Raw genomic sequence first — 19,299 nt, 5'->3', positions numbered from 1 at the left:
TCACAATGAAATTTGGATTCAATGAGTTTTTAGAAATAAGGGGCCAAGTTGCCAGCCCTACTTTGGGCTATGGTAAAATCAGTAATTAAAGCCCACCTTGCTTGAAAACATTTAGCTGTGTCTCTCCTCTCCAATAGTCTATCAGTAAAAGTTACATTATGGGAATTCCCTGGTGGTCCAGTGGTTAGGACTCCACACTTCACTGTAGGGAGCACAGGTTCCATTCCTGGGGAGGAAGCTAAGATATCATATGTCATGCAGTGCGGCCAAAAAAGAAAAAAGCAACCTTTATGTTGCTAATTTTCCTTTTAAAAAAACATAAAAATCTTTCATATAGTTTAGGTCATTCTACCTAATGCAACCTGTACTTAGCATAACAAGATTTTTCTAAGAAGCAGTGTATCAAAACCAGGAGTATTGTCCTGGAAAGAGAGTGCTGCAAAGAAGGAGAGTCACTGGGAACACTTTGGAGATCTGAGCCGAGTGTTCCATCATTAGACAATATGTGTTGACTACCTCTTGGTTCTCTTGACTGATTGACCTTGATGTTACATAGGTGGCATCACCTCAAACATCTAAAACACTGGCTTCTTCCTCCACACAGTGGGTCCAGTGGTGGTTTTATTTGGATAAGATTATGGAGTTTTGATCCATAACTTAGCAGCAACTGAGCCTAGATAGTTTTAATAAATCAGTATCATCACTATTATTTGTTTCTGACCATTAAAATTGATTGGGAGGCTAATGAGTTTTGGATGCAGACAGCACTGGGTGTGAATCCTGGATCTGCCAATTACTATCTGACCTTTCTCAAAACATTTTTCTTAGTGCTTCAGCTTCCTCATCAATAAAGAAGACAAAGAAATGCTGATAGTGGTCTATATAACAGTATTGGTCTATATAGATGGGTCTATAGCTAGTGCTAGGAGAGCCTGTGATACATCATAGGTACTCAGTAAATACTATTTCCCCTCTTTCGCTCCCCCTTCCTTTCTGTGTTTGGGTAGAGAAGAGCTTTATGCCTTTGTAGTTTGGTCTCTTTGCATGACTCAGACTATCAGTTGTTGATATCTGTGCTAGAAATGACTGTATGTCCCTGACTCTGTCATAGTTCTGGAAATTTAGATGAAGTCGTGCCTAACAGGAGTGAGGAATCCAGGCTACCTTTTTCTTCTTAGTGCTCCTTGGTACATGCTACAATCATAGAACTAATCACTATTTTGAAATCATTTGTGAGTCAGTGTGATTTTTTCCTCCTCTAAGACAGAGCCAGGGTCCCATTTATCTTCAGCTTCCCCATGCCTAGCACAGGGTGTGGTTCCCTGCTTGTGCTATGGTTGCTTCATGCTGTTCCTCTGCAAAAGGTGTCCACGTGGACCTGTTCTGTTCCATCTGAGCAGGAAACGAGTAAACTTGATTCAAAGTGCCCAGGCTTCTTTGAAGGACACACACACACACAGACTTTGGGTGCTTCGTTTTAAAAGGGAACCAGGTATTAGGCAGTCCACTTTTTTGAGATTTTTATGGAGAATATTCCCTTGGGATTGTCTCCCACAGGCACAGAGATCTACATGCCTCAACAGTTGGTACTTACTGACTCCTAATCTATGCCCAGCCTAGTGATAAAGCAAAGTGGCATCTACCAAGGAGCACATTCTCAGTTTGGAGGGACTCAAGGGCATGAGCACTCTGGAAACAGTAAATTTAGGACACATGAGTTACTGATAAGCAGCAGTACTAGTACTAGTTGTAACTCATGAGCACAACTGCTGCTGCTGCTGCTGCTAAGTCGCGTCAGTCGTGTCCGACTCTGTGCGACCCCATAGACGGCAGCCCACCAGGCTCCCCCGTCCCTGGGATTCTCCAGGCAAGAGTACTGGAGTGGGTTGCCATTTCCTTCTCCAGGGCATGAAAGTGAAAAGTGAAAGTGGAGTCGCTCAGTCGTGTCCGACTCAGTGACCCCATGGACTGCAGCCCGCCAGGCTCCTCCGTTCATGGGATTTTCCAGGCAAGAGTACTGGAGTGGGGTGCCATTGCCTTCTCCCATGAGCACAACTACACTAATTTAATTCTCACTCTTTGTATAATTCAGTTGTCAAAGGTGATGGGAAAGACGAGGATGCACACTACAGAAATTTGGAGGTTCAGGAACAGCGTGGGTTGAAAATGATTTCATGTACAAAAATAATTATGATAATAATTAGTATTTGCATCATGCCTTGCGATTTACTAAGTGCTTTTACAGCATCTTGTAATTTTGAAAAGTTATAAATTAGCTCTTAGATACTATCTGATGCCAATATTAAGCCTCCATGCCAAACGCTGAAAGTTGTAAGACTGGATTTAGGGAACAGTGGAAAAAGAGAGGATTATTAACGCATTGAAAGGCAGAAAATCAGCCAAACTCATTGGCAGAGAAATAGATTTACTTGGCATTTTAGAAACTCAAAAACATATCTTGTAAAAGAAGCAGTTGGCCCATATTTTGATTTCATGGTGCTTGGCACTATTTATTTTTTAAATTCTTTTGGGCAGAGTTTTTGATGTGCAATTACAATGATGAAGTTTGCTTAGCGGGAGCCAAAAGATTCACAAAACCAGGGGACATCTGATCCTTATTTAAGGGTAAAACCTAGAATTATCTGATGAAACCACTGGCTGTAAGTAGAAGCATAGTTAGAGGGGAAATACTAGGAGCTGATTAATATTTCGCTTTAAAACGCAGGTGTCTGTTTCCTAGAGGGAATGTAGATTGATCTGAAGAATGTTCGCTGCAGCCGTAGCTCCTTCCCACAACCACAACTAAAGGCTGGACTTTCTGTCTCATAAACAGCCTAATGTAGAGACACACATGAGTTAATAAAACACAAATGTGAGTGAGAATTAGCCTTGAAAATGGAAGACAGCCCCACCTGCCCACCCCGCCTCTCCCTCCGTCCCTTTTCTGCCTCCTGCCCGGCCTTTCCTTCAAAACACGCAAGGGTACCCGGCCTGCCAGGGCAGGGGGACACGTTATTGCCTAGACCAACAGCCGAGCTCTGCCAAGTCAGGTTACTGGATCACACAGGAAGCCAGAATCATCTAGACAGCCACGAAGGCAGCCCGAGAGCTGCGCGCGGGTGTCGCTGGCTCACTTGTAAGCCTTTCCAGATGTGGCAGCCGCGCGGGCCTGGCGCTGGGCCAGGCGGCCGCCTGCAGTCGGCGCTCCCCGGGCCGCGGCGCGAGCCCAGCCGCAATGCCCGGCTCCTGAGGGCGCGGGGCTCGCGCGCGGCTCGCTCGCCCCCGGGTCCGGCGCGCACGCACCCCGGCCGCCTCGCACGGCGACCGCCCGCCGCCGGGGAGGGACCGCCGCAGGAGCGAGCCCCGCGGTAGGGTGGCCGCGCCAGGGCTGCGCTGAAGTCCGCTGCGGCCGCGGCGGATGGGGGACCCCGAGGCCCACGTGATGGCGCGGCCCCTGAGAGCCCCTCTCCGGAGGTCCTTCAGTGATCACATCCGAGACTCCACGGCCAGAGCCCTGGATGTCATTTGGAAAAACACCCGAGACAGGCGGCTGGCAGGTGAGAGGCGAAGAGGGGCGGGCGAGGACGAGAGGTCTGAAAAGGAAAATAATTAAATACACAGGCACAGTTGTTAACTCGGATCATGCATGAGCTTATCAACGGGGTGAAGTTCATCACTGTCATGGCAAGGATTTCAGTCTCCCTTGTTCTGAGGTTTAGCGTTTCTGGAGTGATTTTTTTTTTTTTTGAAACTCCAGTGCCTTTCTGGTTTCTGGTCTGATTATTTCTAGATAAGATTTTATGAGAGGTTTTGTGGGTTGTTGTTTTTTTAACCTTGAAAACAAAAGCAAGGACCTTTCAAATGTCAGGAAATCAGTGGTGATGAACACCACCAGGCAAAAGCACCGAGGTCGGAAGGGCCGGGGAGGGTCTGCTGTGGAGCTGGTCTGGTGAGGTGGCCTGGCCTATGCAGAGAGGGGCCTGGGAGGCTGAGTGGCAGGGGAGTCATCTATGCAGCCCAGTGAAAGCCTGCTGGTATTTCCTCTGGCAGCCTGGGGCTGCTCTGAGTTCCAAGAGGGTGTCAGGTATGCTGGAAGCAGGCGTTTGAAATATAATAAAACATAAATACAGTGTGCGGTTCAAACGTTCTAGGGTTCATGTGACAGAGACCGAATGGCAGACTGTTTGAAAGGGTACCTTAAGGAAAAGGGAACTTCTGCCTGATTGTGGTGTTAAGAGTATTCATAAATTGATTTAAAAACTAGCTTCTCACAATAAAAAACAAAACTTCTCTGCATCCACTGAAGGCACCTCAATAGTGTTTAATGTCTCCTTGTTTGCTCTCCAAGTCTGTATACTTCTGCTGTTTGCATGGATGGGTCAAAGATTATGTTTTCTTAACCTTCTTGGTTAATCCAGTTGTTTTTCCATAGAGTGAATGAAGTTCTCAATGGTTAAAAATATTGGATATGGCCTCCAAGTGTCAATCCAGGTTTCTGTGCTATGTGTTCTTGATAAAAGGCCATTTGACTTTGACCTAATTGTCCTGACATGACTTGAAGAAGTGAAAGTTAAGGTTTGTGATTGTGATAAAGCAGATAGGAAGATAACCTGCCAGTTACTTATCATTGTAGGCTGTAAATTTGTCCCAAATGCTCACGAAAATCTTTCTCTCTGTTAAACCAAATAATACTGCTCAGGACTGGGAAAGAGTAAACAATGTCAAGTCTACCATAAGGTAGGGAAGAAAGAGTAAAATATTTTAAATTTAATAATTTTATTGTGGCTTTAAAGTAAAATATGATACCTTGAAGAACTCCAACTTTATTGTAAGTTTTTTTAAAGTAGATTTAAATAATAACAATTTCCAGTTGGCCAAAAGAAGTTTAAGCCATAAGATATGGGAGTATAAAATTCACGACTCTATTGATTGACTGTTTAAAAAAGTGGCTGCTTCACTGTTGCTTTTCTTGACAAATCCTTTGTCCCAAGTGGAAAGATTCCACAAATCATGCCTTATTAAAAATAACACAAAAATATTTTATTGTAGCTTGGTGCTCTAATTTGAAACTAGAAGTTGATTCAAACAGTCTTGCTTTCGAGACTTCCTCTTGTATTTTCGTAAATGGAGAGCTTTTGACAGCTATTGGTCTCTTAGAATAAGGATATTATCCCTAGAAAGTTATTGTCTCTGCTTTGTCATTTGTCTGTTATATATTAATGGTCTGTATGGAGTCCAAAATATAGCACCTCATGAAGACCACGTGGAGAAAAATAGTTACTTTTTACATGTGATAAAAATTAAACATTTCCCCAACTCTAACAACAAGTGGGACTTTAGCTTTAGGTCTACTGAAGGAAGAAATTCTTTATATTGTCAGGGTTCTCTAAGACAAATATGAACCTCTTTGGTAATTTACACAGTGGAATAGCCAGATATGATACTTGAACGAGAAAGGACTTTGGCTACCATAGCTGACTGTGATTGCTGGGAACTTGGACTCTTTCAGTGTCCTCTCTCCTGCTTGGCTCATAGCTCAGTCAAATGGAGACCTATTTGGTGCACATCCAGACCTCGGGACACTTCTATCCTTTCCCTCAAACTTCTCCTCTGCACCCCCCTCCCACTGGCCAAAAGCTAAATATTATCTGTTAATTATCCACAAAAAGCCACTTCTCTAAACATCAAATCCAGTCTTTATTCTACATCACACCACTTTGCCCTCTCTTGCAGAATGGAGGGCAGTAGAAAATCCAAACTGCCCACTTCTCTTATGTTGTGAAGTTAATGAGGTGACAGGTAAAATGTGTTTGGAAGCCTCTGGGGGGAAATAACTTCTGTTAATAGTACCTGGAATGTTATTTCTACGATGGTTGTTACCTTGATGATTTTCACCAAGTTTCTCAAACACTGATCTGAGATTTCAGTTTCTTTCAGAGGTTTCACCTTACTAGAGTGTTTGGCCATGGGACAGAGTTTTAAGTTTCCTTGTTAGGTATCTTCTCTCTCAACCAATGTAGGTCTCTGTTTTTCTCTCTCTTACACACATACGCGCACGCACGCACACACACACTACATAACTTAGAAGCTCCTCGTTCTTCTACTCCAAATGGTATTATATACGCAAACCATCATTTACCTCTCCTTGACTCTTATGTATAAAACAGATTCTATCTGTTATTTTAAGGATCCACAGCCTTACATAAACGAAAGACAGAATTGTTGCATGCTGCTAGTGAAAGACGGACAAGTCACGAGGAGTGACAGAACAGACTGTCTTAATTGCATCCTCCTTTATATGTAATTGCTGGTTCTGCAAACCACAGCCCATGGGGCTTCTCTTACTCCCGTCCCCTCTGCAACCATTATTCTCAGTCTCTTTTCTTTCCTAAAAGCATAGGACGGCATTGTGTTTTCAGGGAATTAGAACCTTGAGGTTAACAGTGAGTGACAGATGGGGCTGACAGCCCTTCTCTGGACAAGTCGTACATCGGTCTTACGTGTCTGCTGTGTTCTTGCCACTCTTCCCCTTGGGTTCAGGGACGTCTTGGCTCCGGGAAGCATTTCATTCCTGCAAAACCTGTTGCTGCTTAATCCTTTCATGTAGGACTTCACATTTTTGTGCCAATGGATCTCTTTAGCATTCTGGTGAAACCTGTGAGCTCACTTCTCAGAATAATATTTTTAATATATAAATAAAATGTATAGAATCATAGCAGAAACCAATTAGAATGAAATATAGGGATCAAGGTGTTCAAACCCAAAATTTGTGATATGGCAATATAACATGAATAAATTCTATAACAGGATAATGTGTTCAAAACATGTGCTACGTCGCTTCAGTCGTGTCCGACTCTTTGCGACCCTATGGACTGTAGCCCACCAGGCTCCTCTGTCCATGGGATTCAATATAGGGAATTAAATATAAATTTGATATTTTTAAAAGATACGGGTGTGCAGATTATTACTGCAGCCATAAAACTGAACATTCATCCTTAATTCGTCTCCTTGTCACCAATCGTCATAGAGAGGAAATCCTGGGCAACAACATCTGTATCTAGGTGGCAACACGTAGAGCTTCAGCTTTCCTGTTTAGTGGCTGAATGGGGCCAGCAGCATCCCATGAACATCTGTGGACAGAACTGCAATCGTGTGTGATCTGGAGTGGGTGTGACAATTGCCATAACTATGGAGGAAAGATGACTGTAAATGATATTTTGTGATAACTGCAATGTGGTTTGGAAGAGTCTCATTTCCACTGGTGATGAAGTCACAGGGACACAAGTACCGCTGTGTGTGGAGTGGTGTCAATTTGTCAACATTCATGATTCGAAAAGCTGCTACATCTCAATTACGTGTAGTGACAGTAAAAATGTTATTTTTCCTCCTCCAAGTTCATGGACACCTTGAATTCTATCCATAGACCCTAAATTAAAAATGCTTGCTTAATGCTTACCATGGCTTTCAAATACTTTCAGTCAAAAATTCTTATTTCCTGAGATGCTAGGCTCTCATACATGAGTTGGCTGGAATTCTTTGATGTATATTTCACAAAGATCCACTAACAAGTTTAAACTGATGCACCAACAGAATGCCCTCTAAGGAAATAAAAAAAAAAGAAAACTAAAATTAAGACGAGAAAGACACAGACAGACTTAAAGTAAGGCAAAATCCAGAGGACATATGTGAACTATCTTTCATCAATTTGGAAAGTGGACTGAATAAATTAACCAAAAAGCAATAAAATATTAGCTCTTATTTAACCTGTAATAAGATAAAAACGGGGCTTCCCTGGTAGCTCAGCTGGTAAAGAATCCACCTGCAATGCAGGAGACCCTAGTTCCATTCCTGGGTTGGGAAGGATCCCCTGGAGGAGGGCATGGCAACCCACTCTAGTATTCTTTCCTGCAGAATCCCATGGACAGAGGAGCCTGGCAGGCTACAGCCCATGGGGTCGCAAAGAGTCGGACATGACTGAGTGACTAAGCACACACACACAAGATAAAAACCATTTCTACACTGTAAGACATACTGATTTTTTAAAGTATTCCATCTATTCTATTAGGGAAAGATGACATAAGGGGAAAAAACCTAAATACTTCAACATGTTATAAACACACATCACTAGTTCCGTGGCTAAACATTAAAGAGAAGAGAAACTGAATTGCCTATGAATAAATTAAGAAAATTTAGGTTCTATTGAGATGGATGAAACTGGAGCCCATAATACAGAGTGAAGTAAGCCAGAAAGAAAAACACCAATACAGTATGCTAATGCATATATATAGAATTTGAAAGATGGTAACGATAACCCTATATGCGAGACAGAATAAGAGACACAGATGCATAGAACAGTCTTATGGACTCTGAGGGAGAAGCGGAGGGTGGGACATTCTGGGAGAATAGCATTGAAACATGTATATTTTCATATGTGAAACAGAATACCATTCCATGTTCGATGTGTGAGACAAATGCTCAGGGCTGGGGCAATGGGATGACCCAGAGGGATGGGATGGGGAGGGAGGTGGGAGGGGGGTCCAGGAAGGGGAACACATGTAAACCCATGGCTGATTCATGTCAATGTATGGCAAAAACTACTACAATATTGTAAAGTAATTAGCCCCCAACTAAAAAAAAAAAAAGAAAATTTAGACCAGTCTCAGTGAGATTCAATAAGCATAAAATAAATGCTTCAGATATCTATGTTAGGTTAGAACGCCCCTCCCTGCCCCCGGGGATACTTTGTTGGATGTTCAGCATCTTCTGTCTTTTGAGAAGTAGATTTTTACATATCAGCTGACCAAGTCTCCACTTCACCAGCAAAAAAAAAATGCTTGACACACTGTGCAGTATATTGGCTCTGAATTCAGTAGGGCATCAAGAATTCTGGCCCATTTCCCATGACAGGCAACCACAAACACTGACTCCTGCGAACTATTTTCTACTCATTGGTTCACCATGAAAAGCAAGTAAGGGCAAATAGAATGTCTTTTAACCAGGAGTGATGTATGCCTCAAACTATGCAGGCTCCTCCAGTAAACAAAGACTTCTCTAGAGGAATGCAACACTATAGAACATTTCGAAGGGCCTGAGAGACAACCATTAATGATGCTTCATGAGACACGGTCGCCTTCTGAAGGGTAGAGATGAGCGTGTATTAAATTAGATATTACTATTTCAGTAAAAAGAGAAGCATTCTGATGTTGAGGCCAACTTGAATGAGAGGAAATATAATGTAATTACTGAGCGAGCTGGCTGTGCTACAGACTGCCTGGGTAGCTTTGGGCAAGTCTGTTCCTCACCAATTTAAAAAGGGATGAAAATAGTATCTATGCCATAAAATTGTTTTAAGGATATGAGTTACTATGCAAAGTCCTCAGAAAAGTCATTGGCATAAGTAAACCCTCTGTCAGTTTTTGGTTGGTGTAACTTCCCATTTCCTTATGCTCTACTTGCAAGGAAGCTTCACTCCTTTAGGGTGCCACCCCAACATCTGGCCAAGTCTTTTGGGCAAAGTAGTTCACCAGTCCTAAGGAAGTGAAAAGAAAAGGTAACATTTGAATGGAACATGGGATTTACTTCTGTACCTGTGGTGCAAAACAAAGAAGAATCTAACGAAGGTGACTTTTATGGAAACTGGGTTGAAATCGAAAAAGAATTGACTAGAGAATAACTGTTTTCACACACTAATGAGGAAATCAGTCTTTGCATATGAGTTTGTAAGGCTAGATATATTATACAATATCTAAGTCTTCCCAAGCGAGTTGGAACCTGCTTTGAAAATAGCTGGATAGTTGGAGCCAAACATGGGAAAGAGCAGCAGCATCAGCAGGCGAGATTTCAGGCACGTGGGCCAGCTCTGAAGTAGGAAAAAGTATGCTCAACATCAGGGCTGCCACTTGAAAGGGATAGTTCTCACGCCTCCCTTTCTGGAGCGAAATTTCTGTAACTTTCTTCATCTAAAATAGAGAAGAATGACATAAAATAGTATGTATGAACAGTCAGCATAGTTTGCCAAAGGTCATTATAATTACAATAATGAGATGTGTTCAAAGTCAGGGGCTTAATAGAAGGGGTATATTCGTGACTTCCCTAGTGGCTTCCCTGATGGCTCAATCTGTAAAGAGTCTGCCTGCAGTTGAGGAAACCTTGGTTTGATCCCTGGGTCAGAAAGATTTCCTGGAGAAGGGAATGGCTATCCACTGCAGTATTCTTGTCTGGAGAATTCCGTGGACAGAGGAGCCTGATGGGCTGTAGTCCATGGGGTTGCAAAGAGTCGGACACAACTGAGTGACTTTCATATTAGTGACAAGTCTGCCTCAGCATCAGAATCTGTATCATGAAACCCAAACTGGATTTAAAAGAACATTTCAGTGGAGGAGCTCTATTCTAGAGGAATGATTAAGGAGTAGACTGAAGTCAAGTTTGCCTTGTATGTTCTTTTCAATTTCTTGTTCCTGTCACTTAATAATAATATGCCATTCTTGAAGAAAGAGGATATGCTGTTCACAAGGCATGTGTTGGGGCTATTTACTTGTAATGATGATGTGTTCACATTGATCCTTCTGTGCTCTTCCCACATTGTTGTGAACAACCACTGATAATTTTGAATCATTTTCCTGGAATTATTGATGAAGACCTACCCATGGAAAAGACCAAAGTTACTCATCCCTTTAATAATCAAACTAGCAACTTCAGGACTGCTGTTATATTCCTCAGGCAACCATCAAAGACAAAGCAGCTAGTATGAACTAATTTTTTTGTAATATGAACTAAATATGGCACCCAGCCTGAGGTGGTTATTATCATTGGATGCATTCTTTATGACATAATATAATAACAATAAGTTGTCATTTGAGTGTTTACCAAGTGCTTTAATCTTAAAAATGATCCTGAGAGGTATGTACTACTATTTTTATTCCCATTTAAGCTAGGGTATTTTTGGCAATATCTTAAAAATCCATTAATGAATGTCCATGGACAAAAATCAGAAACATCCAAATATGCCATCATCATCAATTAATATCACAAATATTTATTTAGAATTTGTCATATGTGAAATGTTGTGCTAAGCACCAGAGAACTAATAAGACAGACTCGGTCCTTAACCACCAGCCATGAACATCACATCTGAATTCTACCTTTGAACTTAAGAGGGACCCAGCATGGGCACCACGAACCCCGTTTTCTTAAGGAGGAACTGTGCAGTGTCTCTTGACATTGAGAGAGGTCTGAAACTCATCACTGATTTGATCTTTAAACCAGTGACTCTCGAGGGGATGAGAAAAGACACACTTGGAAGGGGCAGTATTGGAAAGAGCACATGTAGTTTTTAAAGATATACATGATCCGTTTATTGTTTCCATAGTGCAAACTGCATCTTCCAAAATGCTGAAGATAGAGAAATCATGTGCAGGTGGGAGGGATGGAACATGAGCGGAAAGGTTGAGAAACATCAGTTTAAACTGCTCTGTGCATCCCAGCGGGCCCAACTCCTCTCATGAGCAGAGTAACCTATAAGCATAAATCAGTAAATTAGACCATCAGTGGACAACCCCATGGAGCAAGGGGAGACCCTCTCTGCAAAAAAGGATCAAACAAATTAGTGCATCTTTCCTGATGAACTAGCTATTCTCTTCATGGGACAAAGACTTGATACCTCCAAAGTGCTATGAGACCATAGCTTTAACCATTTCTTTAAGATGAGATACTGACCTTTTTACAAAGTTGAAATGTACTAAAGTTTAAAATATGTCACAATCTAAAACAAGATGCTTTTGACTGATTCAGAATTCCGAATGAACTAAACTTGGAGATTGTGTTTTACATATTTTAGTTTATTGATGAGATTGATCTCAGGTCTCAACATACATGGGCTATAGACTTAAAAGAGATTTTTCTAAGTCTTTTTGTTATTTCACAGAATTTGTTATGGAACCAAATTGGAAGTAAGGACATTTCTTTCTTCCCATAATAACTTTAAAAGAGATATTCCTATTTTGGATTTTTAGAAGAAAAGAGAAATAATGATGGATGAGTTATATTAAATTATGACATAATTATTACACCTCAAAAAATACAGCATAATTATTATATTCTTAAATGTTTACCAGTCACCAAGGTTATATCATACTCTGAACAGAAAAATACTTGAGGTAGTAGAATTTGAGGATCAAGTATGTAATCATGGGGGCTTCCCTAGTGGCTCAAACAGTAAAGAATCCGCCTGCAGTGCGGGAGACCCAGGTTCGATCCCCGAATCGGGAAGATCCCCTGGAGAAGGGAATGGGGACCCGCTCCAGTATTCTTCCCTGGAGAATTCCATGGACAGAAGAGCCTGGTGGGCTACAGTCCATAGGATCACAAAGAGTCAGACACAGTTGAGCGGCTAACACACACATACACACTCACATACACACACACAATCATAGTGAAGCAATTCTGTATTCTCATATGTATATAATGATCTCAAAAAAGTTCTAGTTCACTTCAGATCAGTAACATTCTAGATTGCTTTCAGTAATTTGGAAATTAGAGAAAAAATAATTTGAATATTAATTATCTATCAAATGCAGAGTGTAATTAAATCAGTGAGAAAATTACCAAAGAAGGTATGACTTTGAATTAATACTGCTTGTATCAGCTTCCACATTTTACTTAGAGCATGTTTTGAGTACTGAAAGTATGTTTACCTATCATGGCTTCATTTTCTCTTAGAAGTGACTTCTCTAATATATTCCAAAGAATCCAGTTAATTGTGGCATCTTTGTATTTCCAGGTAGAGAAGCCAAAGCATGAAAGCAAGCAAGAAAGTTTTTAAAGGTGAACATTTTGTTTTCAAATAAGGGGCCTTAGAGAAAACGTGCGATGCAGCTCAGACACTGTACAATCACGAAGGCAGAGAGAGCATCCACTGAAGCAGAGTGACTGACAGAGGGTTTTACATTGCATGGGCATAACCTTGTACTCGCTACAAATTAGCTAATATTGATTGTGCACTGACTGTAACGCTGGCTGGTAGAAAAGATACAGCATAAATTAAAAACTGCCTCTAGACTGCCATAGTTTAGAGTCTAGTTGGCAGGAAAAAAAGCAACCTACAGAGAAAACTCGCCACTAGGGCCTGGTTTGACGGATACCATAAGGCACTTGCTGAGCCAATCAGTGTCTGTCCCTCCCCCTTGCTTCCCTCCTTTTCTCTTCCCTCATTTCTTCTTTCCCTCCCTCTTTGCCTTTCCCCTTCCTCCCCTTCCTCCCTCTGTCTCTCTTCTGTCTACAGTAGGAACTGACTACTGACCCAAGTGCGTTATAACAAAAGGACATCCAGACTATTTCATTACTGGTTTTTCTGTACTTTGGTAAAGTCATGCTCATTTGTATCCCAGTGAACATTATTTATAAGTGAAAATTTCTTTGAGATAACTAGTTTTTCAAATCATAAATTGTCACTTTTCCATTATTGCACATGGAAATGAAAACATTTGAATCATTGCAGAGAAGAGCCTCTATGTCACTATGAGGATGTGACAGCACCGATGTGTGTGTGTGTGTGTGTGTGTGTGCGTGCATGCGTGCGTGCGTGTGCGTGTGTGCTAGGAGGATGATAAATACAGGGATTTCCTATTGAAAATTTTTTCATGATAGCATTGATATGATCAGCCAGATAAGTTATATGGATGTTCCTCTACGATGGGAAAAAAATCCTCACACTGGTAACTGAATGGATTCACCTGTTTGCTTCCTCCAAAGAATAAAAATAAGCACAAAAAGTATCCCACCACAATTTTGCTCCAGTATAGGCTGGAAGCAGTAAGGTTTGCCCTTTTTTGAGATAGTCATTGACCCACACCTTGCATTCAGTATAACACAAATGTGTTACCAGTCGAAAGCTCAGTAAGGGCTTGAGAGTGGCAACCAGGAGGTGGAGAGAACAGAGGCTGTTTTTATGATTTGCTGAGATAAACCCAGTCTCCTCTTTATTTGATTAGTAAAAATATCTTTGTGTTGAAATCAGCATCAGTTTTGATCCTGTACTGCAGGAATCTCCAATCAGTAAATTATTTCAGTCAAGAACTGAAACACTATTAATGAAAAACTAGTTAACAACCTTTCGACAACAGAAATCACCAGGACATAGCAAAAAACATAGCATATTTTGCTGGCTGAAATATTGCTTGGTAATCTCTAAGTATCATGACACCACAAATCACTTTTCTCTCTGTGTCTCTTTAAGGGATTTATTATTAGTATGAACACATCTAGGCAGTTGTGTACACAAACACGCACACTCAGCACACACACATACATCCCTCAGGAAGCCAAGACTTCAGGGAACCTCTCTTCAAAAACAGATTAAGGATCTCTGATTTACAGGATGCTGATGTAAAAGTCACAACATAGCATCTGGTTGTTGACAGCCTGGAGTAGGGGCAGAGGTTCAGCTCATTTAATGACGTCTAGACTTTTTTTTATCTTGTAGAATTTTGGTGACATATTTTGTTTTTTGCAGACAACTTTCAAATCACTGACTCAGCATTTGGTGTGGTTCCATTTATCATGAGCTATCATCTCTAATCTGGTTTTGAATAGCAGGATGTTGTAGGTCCAGATTGAAGTGTGACCTCTGAATGTTTTCCATTCATGCTTGATTACTATATCCTAGAGGTCTAGACAGTGTTATTGCTTTCTCACCAACATAAACATCTGGCAAAAAAAAGAAAGCTAAACTAGATGAGTAAGGACATTCCTCATATATCTTTATGATATGCTATATTTAAAATAAAACTTTTGAAAACGAAGCCCACCTCAGGTTGTAAAGAATGCCATCAAACGTATTGTTTTTCACCTCAGATGAGTCAGTCTTTGGACTATAATTTTTCACCAATGAAAACAAGTTTGAGCATGTACTTTCAGACTGCAATGGGAACATCTCTCCTTTGTGCTATTACAAGAAGCTAGAATTTCATTTAGTGAATTCCAGCCAAATGAAATGAGCACACGCACATTGACTCATGTGTAGCTCCTGGGTGGACAAATGAGATGATAAACCAGTGGGGGCAGGAAGGGAGTCACAGGACCAAATCCACAGCAACGTGGGGATGAGTGTGGTACCAGGCCTTCTCAAATCTTAATTCACCTGGGTAGATGTTCTTATTCTAAGTGTTATTGATTGATAGGAACTCTGCAGAGGGCTTATTTAAGAGCTGGCATGCATTCCCACATGGCACAGTGGTCAAGAATCTGCTTGCCAATGCAGGAGACACAAGAGACATGGGTTCGATCCCTGGGTTGGGAAGATCCTCTGGAGAAGGAAATGGCAACCCAATCCAGTATTCTTGCCTGGGGGATCCCATGGAGAGAGGAGCCTGGCGGGCTACAGTCCATGGGGTCACAAAGAGTCAAACACAACTGAGTGACTGAGCACACACCAGAGTAGTTACAGGGGAAAACTGAGGCCCTTTCTTTTATGCTAGGGCTACAGGCCACATGCAACCAAATGCCAGCAAAACTTTGGTGCAGCCGGGAGCACCAGGAGGGAAAATGTAGAGGCGTGACAAGACAACCCACAGAGTCTGCCTTATTTGTGTTCTTTGTATGCAGGTGGCCCTGATAGCAATAGGATGAGAACAGCACTGGAAATGTTACCCATAGGATACTGCACATTTGTGAAATGTACATTCAGTAATGAATCCCAATTTGCGTACAACATCTGGTGCATAATATTAAGCTTCTTTCTGTCTTCTTTCCTTTTTTTTTTTTTTGGCTAGAGTAAGAAAAGAAGAGAAAGATTTTTTTCAGTCTTTCAGTGGTCCTTTGTATAAATTGATGACTTACAACCCAGGCTGTGTTTCCAGTCAGAGCTCTTTGGCGCAGCATAATCTTTGCACAACTGAAGATAAACATGGAGGCTAAACCTCAGAAAAATGATTTCAAAGCACAGGCTGCAAATCTATTGTAAATGCCCTTTTGCCCCATTTAAGACAATAACAACAGTCTGTGACCAGCCACACTGCACAAACCCCAAGGATTAGCCAAGTGTTAATAATCTGGAAAATGGGGAAAAATAAACATTTAATTTTTTTTAAAGAAATAAAGGAAAATAAGAAAACGGCATCTGGGAAGGGCCTTAACAGGGAGGTGAGGATAAACCCCTGCTCCCTGATCACACCAGAATGAATGGGTCAAAACAGCACACGCATCTTCTCAGCCATCGCCACACACATTCCAGGTTCCCATTCTTGTGAGGTCAGTTCGCGGAAAATGTTTTTATTTCTGTGACCCTGAGCATGACTCCCACTTTGCCCGTGAAGTATTCCCGGAGTGAACCTTCATGGCCTTTCATCCTCATTAATCCCCTGCCAGCCCACACGGACCCTGACTCCAGCCGATTCTGTGACTGTCTGCTCTTTTTCTTTACCCAGTTTGCATTGAAAATGAGCTACAAGTTGAATTAGGTCAGAATTCATAATCTGTCCTGTGTGTGCTTACTTTCCTGTCCTTGTTCCATATTCTTGTCCCTACCTGGACTGAAAGTATTTTAACTGATTAATAAAACACCATGACATGAGCTATCCACCTTTCTCTACATAAAAGTGCATGCTTTTGAATCACAATAACTTATGTAACATCTCTGTTTTTAAACAGAGTCTAGGCAAATGGCATTTTGTAATTTTTATTACAGTGGAAAAAAGCTGACCCATACTTTGGACCCAGTGAGCTCTAAGGGTCAAAAGCCAAGTGCTTTTAATAACTTTTTAAGAGTAGGTAATCCTTGCTCACTTTGAAGACTGAAGCATGTACTAATTGCTTTTGTAAAATGAAGGTGATGTTGCTTTAGCTAATGGTCCATGCAGTCCTGCCCTGGGACACTTGATCACAGTGTCTCATGTGGCTTGAGTTGCTGTTTTCATAACATACTAGCTGTTTTTTTGATTCGATACAGTTCAGGTAACATTTGAAATCAGTACCTTTGCCTTGCAAAAATATTTTGTCCAAAAACATCTTTAGCTATGTTATCAATTAACTAATGGCAAGATTATCATTATTAAGTGTTTGACATACCAAAAAAAAAAACAAAACAAAACCATGTGTCAACCACTAACTTAAGTAACTTAAGTAATAAAACATTAAAATTACTGTCTCAAAATTTTTAATTTAAAATTACTGTGTGCCCCTCCTGAATCCCATTCCCTCCCATTTCCTCCCCAATTCCCCCTGACATTCTAGTCCTGAACTTGGGATTCAATCCTTCCCATAATGGTTTTGCGCTCTTATTATGTATGAAAGTAACACAGAGCAATGTTAACTATTGTTTTGCATATTTAAAATTTTTAAGTGGGACCATACTGCAGATATCATTCTGTAAGTCATCTTGCTCAGAATTATATTTTTGAATATATTTTTATCGGTTAAGCTTTTTATTGATGTTTAGTTTTTGTTCATTATTATATGGGCTTCTCAGGTGGCACATGGTAAGGAATCCTCCTGCCAGTGCAGGAGACTGAAGAGATGTGAGTTCGATTCCTGGGTGGGGAAGATCCCCTGGAGTAGGGAATGACACCCCACTCCAGTGTTCTTGCCTGGAAAATTCCATGGACAGAGGAGCCTGTCAGGCCACAGTCCATGGAGCTGCAAAGAGTCAGACTCGACTGAGCAACTGAGCACACGATATAGGGAGTCACAATTTTGAAAGGTGATACTTAGTTTATAGTTGTTATAAAATGGTGACTATATTCTCTGTGTTATATGATATATCCTTGTAGCTTATTTTATGCTTAATAGTTTGTACATCTTGCTACCCTGTCCTTTTATTGTGACTCCCCACTGGTAACTACTAGTTTGTTCTTCTTTTAGTCTATTTTATTTGCTGTTGTTGTTATTTTCACTAGTTTGTTGTGCATTTTTTTATTCCATATATAAGTGATACACAGCGTTTGTCTTTCTCTGTCTGACTTGTTTCACTTAGCATAATACCTTCCAAGATCATCCATGTTGTTTGCAAATGGCAACATTTCATTCTTTCTTATGGCTGAATAGCTTCTTTATCCATTCGTCTGTTGATGGACACTTAGGTTGCTTCCTCATCTTCACAATTATGAATGATGCTGCTATAAATACTGGGGTGCCTGTATTTTTTTGAATTACTGTTTTTGTTCTTTTTTGATATATACCCAGGACTGGAATTAAGTCATATGGTATTTCTGTTTTCAGTGTTTTCAGAAACCTCCGTATTCTTTTCCACAGTGGCAGTACCAATCTACATTCCCACCAACTCTGTATGTAAGGGCTTCCTTTTCTCTACATCCTCACCAACATTTGTTATTTATGTTCTTTTTGATGATAGCTGTTCTGAAGGTGTGAAGTGATATCTCATTGTGATTTTGATTTGCATTTCCCTGATGATTAGCAGTGTTGAGCATCTTTTCATGTGCCTGTTGGCCATCTACATTTCCTCTTTGGCACAATGTCTATTCAGGTATTCTACCTATTTTTTAATCATATTGCTTGGTTTTGGTTTTGATGTTGAGTTGTATGAACTGTTTATTTATGTTGACTACTGATCCGTTATCAGTCATATTACTTGCAAATATTTTCTCCCATTCAGTATGTTGTTTTTTGTTTTGTCAATGGTTTCCTTTGCTATGCAAAAGCTTTTAAGTTTAATTAGGTCCCATTTATTTATTTTTGCTTTTAGAGGCAGTTCCAAAAAAAATACTGCTGAGATTTATGTCAAAAAATATTCTGTATAGGTTTTCCTTGAGAATTATTTTATTCATGTTGAAACTTAAAGATCATTTGTTCTTACTATTTATTTTATGTATATGCTGTATTTTACTTAGTCATCCTTCTGTTGAAAGCCATTTAGTTTGTTTTCAGTTATGCACTATTACAAGCGTTTGCTATTAGGAGTGAATACTATTGTTTATACCTCTGTACATATGTGTAGAAGTTTCTCTGTGACAGAGTAATTCTTGTAAGGATGGAATTTCTTAGTAAGTTATGCACATCTTATGTGGCGAAACTGTTCAAACTGTGGTGGGTGTTCATGTATTGCATACCCACCAGTGATACAGAAGAATACCCAACATCTCAATAGTAGAGAATTTTTCAAGTGCTGTAAAACTCGTAGAATATTTACTTAAAAAAAAACACAAAAATATAAAAAGTATAAGGTATTAACAAAGTCAAATTTATATATATCAATATGTATGTATGGGTACATATAAATGTATGTATTCTTATGCTAAGTCGCTTCAGTCGTGTCCGACTCTGTGCGACCCCATAGACGGTAGCCCACCA

General features: G+C 40.6%; 1 protein-coding gene across 7 annotated transcripts in view; it reads left to right on the top strand.

The window, feature by feature from the left end:
* The window catches only part of DLC1 (DLC1 Rho GTPase activating protein), a 512,426-nt gene that overhangs the window by 311,686 nt on the left and 181,441 nt on the right, over positions 1-19,299 (top strand). Inside the window, exon 6 of one of the 7 annotated variants that reach the window (XM_081520946.1) lies at positions 12,779-17,083. The exons of 5 other annotated variants lie outside the window; for them this stretch is intronic. In XM_081520946.1, the coding sequence (XP_081377072.1) occupies positions 12,779-12,798 (20 nt within the window). In that variant the 3' untranslated portion in view covers positions 12,799-17,083. Of the gene's footprint in view, positions 1-3,284; positions 3,558-12,778; positions 17,084-19,299 lie in introns of those variants that run through there. One more of the 7 variants, XM_081520944.1, reaches the window with a different exon arrangement.

The sequence above is a fragment of the Giraffa tippelskirchi genome, chromosome 8, assembly GCF_054371585.1.
Source record: "Giraffa tippelskirchi isolate mGirTip1 chromosome 8, T2T-mGirTip1v1.2.pri, whole genome shotgun sequence".
Lineage (NCBI taxonomy): Eukaryota > Metazoa > Chordata > Mammalia > Artiodactyla > Giraffidae > Giraffa > Giraffa tippelskirchi.
The sequence above is the reverse complement of the archived record's forward strand: the minus strand, read 5'-3'. Positions and strand labels throughout refer to the sequence as shown.